The 6,073-nt window shown below is 42.3% G+C and overlaps 1 protein-coding gene across 1 annotated transcript; it reads left to right on the forward strand.

The window, feature by feature from the left end:
- The first annotated feature begins 805 nt into the window (after positions 1-805).
- pdia4 (protein disulfide isomerase family A, member 4) lies at positions 806-5,178 on the forward strand. The gene is made up of 10 exons (XM_048267156.1): positions 806-1,018; positions 1,497-1,668; positions 1,762-1,967; positions 2,154-2,292; positions 2,964-3,169; positions 3,278-3,436; positions 3,660-3,811; positions 3,894-4,050; positions 4,225-4,458; positions 4,591-5,178. Exons 1-10 carry the CDS (start codon positions 937-939, stop codon positions 5,001-5,003), a joined length of 1,920 nt encoding a protein of 639 aa, XP_048123113.1. The 5' UTR covers positions 806-936; the 3' UTR covers positions 5,004-5,178.
- Positions 5,179-6,073: the final 895 nt, after the last annotated feature.

Below are 6,073 nucleotides of genomic sequence, written 5' to 3' on the forward strand. Positions count from 1 at the left end.
CTTCTTGCAGTGCCTGGGTTCAGGGATGGATTACTGCACGGGCCTACCGGGCCCAGGCCCAGGGGCCCAAGGGGTCAGGGGGCCCTGAAGCCCAAGCCTTTGCATGGAATCATTGCCTCAATATCAACAAATCAGGATGTAGGCTATGAATCTGATTGAATTTAGTATTGGCAATCCCCAAAATGCACCAGAATACAGGAAATCACATCAAACAAATTAAAAATTTTCTGGGGGAGGACCCCCAAACCCCCCCCTCCCACATATACGACAATTAGTGGGGGGCCCATAATACATCTGGGCCCAGGGGCCCAAAAGTTCATAATCCGCCCATGCCTGGGTTTTACAAGGTTGTGTATCTGTGTATGCTCTTTCAGCCATTATTTTTAGACCAAAACTCCATAGTGCTGTTTAAGCCAAATCTTAATTGAGCTGTATTTCATGGCTGTCAGCCATTTTTCAAAAAACAGAAGCGAAATAGACATTTTCAAGAAATGATTCTTTATTTCACTGTCATGACAGGGTGGACGTGGGACTTGCTTGATAAGTTTGGTTTGGATCATGGGTTGGGGATACGTTGATAAACTTGCATCCTTTTCCTGTCACGTCTCTGTCCTGTTCATGTACATCCAATGAAATCTCAGATCGGAGCGACGGCACTGATCCAACCAATTGAGCTTTTGAACGTATTTGATTTCCAGACTTGAGTGGCGAGGTGCGATTGGATAGAACGTCAAGGAATAAGCCAATGACAGGATGGCAAGTCAGACAAGTTAACTTGCATAAAAACGTTGTTCGAGATTGAGGTAAGTTACCTTCATTATACAGCCTGGCTACTAACGTTAGCGCAGGAAACAATATCATTCTTCTTATCAGGTCCAATTGACTGAATTCTTTGTCCATAGGTTGACTGTTGTATGAGAACGTCTCCCGTTGAGGATGAAAAAGATCACATTGTTATTCATTGTGTTGCTGGGCATAGCACACTTTGTGGCGGTCAGTCGAAGTGAAGATGATGCTGGTAAGTAGCAGCTAGCCTAATGTGAGGGGAGCAATAACGTCAACGTTACCGTTTATGTCAACTATCCAGATAACTATGTTTATCATTGCAAATATGTAAACTGATGTTTACTTCAGGCAGAAGGGTGTTCCTTTAGCATGCTAGTTGCTGCTGCCACTCCATGACTTGCAGTGCACCATCAAGCTAGAAAAATGTGCTGTCTGCAGTAGTAGCCTTTATAGCACAATACTGTTTGTTCACCGCTGTTGGCAGTATGCAGACATTTCCCACAATTTCCCACTGATGATGGGCTGGTTCATTCTGGGCCACGTTTGTGACAAGAAGGCGTCGCTCAACGTTATGCATGCAGCTCTGAAGTAGCTGGTAACTTGGCGTTAGTTTAGTCACGAAAACAAGGTAAACCAGACTTCCTCATGTGCATGATCGCTTTCATCTTATTCCTGTCATGAGTGTTAAAAGCTAAATCATGTGTCATCAGATTCAGTAGAGGACATTGGAGAAGAGGGCGATGATGGGGATGATGACGATGACGATGATGAAGATAGCACGGAAGTAAAAGATGAAAACGGAGTGCTGATTCTCACAGATAGTAATTTTGACACTTTCATAACGGACAAAGACACTGTTCTGGTCGAGTTTTATGCTCCATGGTAAGACTGCACTGTTTGGCTTAAAGTAACAGTCCGTTTACTCGATGTATTTATTATAAGATTTACCAGAGATACATACGTTTTTGTGGACAGGTGTGGACACTGCAAGCAATTCGTTTCTGAATATGAGAAAATTGCACAGACCCTGAAGGAAAATGACCCACCTATTCCAGTTGCAAAAGTCGATGCCACCAAAGAGAGCTCTCTTGGAAGCAGATTTGAAGTTTCAGGGTATCCCACATTCAAAATTTTGAAGAAGGGGGAAACTGTGGATTATGACGGAGATCGGTCACAGGAAGGTATGACATCTGTTTCAGTATATGGAACCTCTCTTTCCCAATCAGTGTTTATGATCGTAGTCAAACAGTTGACGACCTCTGTGTGTAATGTGTTGTTAAAAGTTTGCTGGCAAACTTTGACCCATTCATAATGGCCAGTGCCCTGCCAGTGCCCGATCGTAACATCACTTTCGTTTCTGAATGCAGCCATTGTGGCGAGGGTAAAAGAAGTCGCACAGCCAGACTGGAAGCCGCCACCGGAGGCTACGCTGGTCCTCACGAAGGACAACTTCGATGAAGTAGTCAACAACGCCGACATCATCCTGGTGGAGTTCTACGCCCCATGGTGAGCACCAGGATTTGGTCACCTATGACGTTTTCCTTTAGCAAAGTTCTTGCAGTAAGTTCTGTGCGTGCACTTGCAATCAACAGAACTAAGAGCTGCACTAAGAGTTTATTGAAACTGTGCCATGAGTTTATTACAGTGCAGTAGTAGTAGTGTACAGCCTCATGTCAGGTCATGTACTAGTACCAAAAAGTACAAATCAGGGTTCCCATGGGTCATGACATTTCTGGAATATCATGGAATTTTGGAAAGTCTATTCCAGATTCTCATTTTGGGGGCAAGGTCATGGAATATCAGGGAATTTTGTATTCAGAATTGGTTTATATCTGGTTATTAGCTTTACTGCTTGCTTGAGTAGTTGTGGTTAGCCCAACTTTGTTCATTCAATACCCATTTATTCATCTCTCGCTCTATAAAAGTATAAGATTCTTGAATGCTACACGACTGTTCTGAAATCTTGTATCTTCATTATAAAGTAGGTCATGGAAATTTAGTTTTTTTTTGTCAGGGAAAAGTCATGGAATTTTACATTTCACTTAGAGTGAGAATCCTGACAAATAAAACGTATGCTAGTAAAGAACTTGGATCTGTCCTTAAGTCTCAGCACTATTATGTTCTGTAATCAGTACGGCAGAAAAGTAAGCATGCCACATGTTTGTTCTGTCCCCCAGGTGTGGCCACTGTAAACGCCTAGCCCCTGAGTATGAGAAGGCCGCCAAGGAGCTCAGCACTCGCACGCCACCAATTCCTCTGGCCAAGGTGGATGCCACTGTAGAACCTGAACTTGCCACTAAATATGACGTGTCTGGTTATCCAACCTTAAAAATGTTTAGAAAGGGCAAACCTTTTGAATACAATGGGCCAAGAGAGAACTTTGGTAGGTATTTTTGTGCACATAAACTGCACAGAAACCTGTCATGTTTTGCTTCTTGTGTTTGTGATTTGTGTCGTTGAATAATCTGTGGTTTGCGTGCTGTCTGTTTAGGCATTGTGGACTACATGAGTGACCAGGCAGGACCTCCATCGAAGCAAATTCAGTCTCTGAAACAAGTCCAAGAGTTAGTCAAAGACGGAGATGATGCGATCATTGTAGGTGTTTTCTCAAGTGAAGGAGACGCTGCGCTTGAAGTATACATGGAAGCTTGTGCGTATAATCTTTAGGCATCGTAACTTTTCCCCTGTTAGGTCTAACTGATGACTAACTCTGAATGACAAACTCCCCCTAATGCTTAACACACTGTGTGGCCTGTTTGCCCAGGTAGTTTTATAGATTTAAACCAAGTTTGCAGTAGATCAAAGTTGATGTGTGCCGTGGGTTATAACATAAACCATAATCTATAATCAATACATCTTTTGTTTGTTTCAAGGCAATGTCTTGAGAGATGACTACAAGTTCCGGCACACTTTCAGTAGCGATGTGGCCAAGTTTCTGAAGGCCTCATCTGGACATGTGGTCATGATGCAGCCGGAGAAGTTCTGCTCCAAACATGAGCCAGAGTCCAAGTCACTTGCCATTAAGGTGCATTTACGATGCCTGATGTGTCTAATTTCACCTGTCCCAGTGTAGTTTAAATTGGTCTCACAGTGACGTGTCCTTGCAGGATTCTACATCTTCATCGGAGATTCAAGACTTCTTCAAGAAGAATGTGTTGCCCTTAGTTGGCCACCGAAAAAAGGGCAATGATGCCAAGCGCTATACAAAGAGGCCGCTGGTTGTGGTGTATTATGGTGTGGACTTCAGCTTTGACTACAGAAAAGGTAAGTGTTGCAGTTGTGCAAGTGTTGCAATTGAAATGTACTTTTTGAATTGTGTCCAGACTAGAGTATGGATCTCTAGTCTTAAGCCCATTTCTCAGCTTAAAACCATGATTCTTTAGAAAGAAATGTTTCAAATAAGCCACATTTAGACAACTGCCATTCTGTATTGTGCAGCCACGCAGTTCTGGAGGAGTAAAGTTTTGGAGGTGGCGAAGGACTTCCCTGAGTACACGTTTGCCATTGCTGACGAGGAAGACTACTCCGATGAGCTGAAGAGCCTGGGGCTGAGTGACAGTGGGGAGGAGGTGAACGCTGCTATTCTTGGAGATGGGGGAAAGAAGTATGCAATGGAACCTGAGGAGTTTGACTCCGAAGTGCTCAGGGATTTTGTCATGGCCTTTAAAAAAGGTAAGGCATTTGTATTTTTTTTTTTTTTTTATAACTGGGTTAAAATAAACATTGGTTTAAAATTTCAATATGTATATTTCTTGTCAAATGTATTTGAGTGATCAGTGATGTATCTTATTTCTATATTTGCAGGCAAGCTAAAAGCAATTGTTAAATCGCAACCCATTCCAAAAAGTAACAAGGGACCAGTCAAGGTTGTGGTTGGCAAGACTTTTGACGAAATCGTCATGGACAAAAAGAAAGACGTCCTCATAGAATTCTACGCCCCTTGGTGTGGACACTGTAAGAAGCTGGAGCCTGATTATATCGCTCTGGGCAAGAAGTACAAGAACGAGAAAAACTTGGTCATTGCTAAAATGGATACTACTGCCAATGATGTGCCTCACGAAAGCTACAAAGTGGAGGGCTTCCCTACAATATATTTTGCGCCCAGCAACAAAAAGGAGAGTCCTATCAAATTTGAAGGAGGCAAACGAGATGTCGAGATGCTTAGCAAATTTATGGAGGAGCATGCTACAAAGTTATCCCAGAAAGATGAACTTTAAGGGTTTTGAAGGACCATGAACTGCCGTTTCTGGGGCAATGAATGAACTTCCAGAAAAAAAGGAGTGATTTGATGCGGTTGTAACAGTTGTTACTGAGATGTTCTTTTTTTCCCATTGCGGAAGCACTGTAAACAAAATTTCTAAGTTCTTTTTAAATAAAATGTGAAAATGTTAAGGAAGTCTCGTTTAACTATATTACAATCTAAAATTCTAACCCGTCCCAATGCATACATCATGCCATTTGATCAGAGTATAACCAGGGAGGACTTGTAATCGAGGGTCTTTGTTATGGCAGTAGTTCTAGAATGTATTACATTGCAAGTTTTTTTTTTTTTTTTTTTTTTTTTTTTTAAATGTAATTTCCAGGTGCCATGTTATGCCAGGTGCTGATATTCCTGCACTTAATCAAATTGTTCCTCCCTGGTCAATATTGATTAAATTATTCTGATATTATTCATGATCAGAATCATTTGATTATGTTTTATTGTAATTCAATTTCCAGGTCTTCCAGTGTTCAACTAAAATACTGATCAAGACTGTCTGCAATTTTGGGACAGTCGTGGCCTACTGGTTAGGGCTTCGGGCTTATGACCGGAGGGTTGCCGGTTCGATCCCTGACCAGTAGGAAGGGCTGAAGTGCCCTCGAGCAAGGCACCTAACCCCTCACTGCTGCCCGAGCGCTGCTGTAGCAGGCAGCTCACTGCTTTGGTTAGTGTGTGTGCTTCACTTCACTGTGTGTTTCACTAATTCACAGATTGGGTTAAAGGCAGAGACCAAATTTCCCTTACAGGATCAAAAGAGTATATATACTTAATGCTGTAAATATTATCACAGCATAAGAATGATAAATTAGAGAATTGTTTTCTAACCACTGCACAATTGTATACAGAGCACAGAAGAATTCGATGGAGGTGAATTGTATCAGTCAGCAGTAGGCTATGCTCTATAGATTATACATGCTGATGTCACTGCAGTTTCAGTGGCTGTGGTCCTCATGTGGGTGGGACATAATAAACCGGGTGACCTCGGTGCATACATAGGAGAAGCGGAAAACATCGAGGGCAAAGAGA

The sequence above is a fragment of the Alosa alosa genome, chromosome 16 (genome assembly GCF_017589495.1).
Source record: "Alosa alosa isolate M-15738 ecotype Scorff River chromosome 16, AALO_Geno_1.1, whole genome shotgun sequence".
In the NCBI taxonomy this organism is placed as follows: domain Eukaryota; kingdom Metazoa; phylum Chordata; class Actinopteri; order Clupeiformes; family Clupeidae; genus Alosa; species Alosa alosa.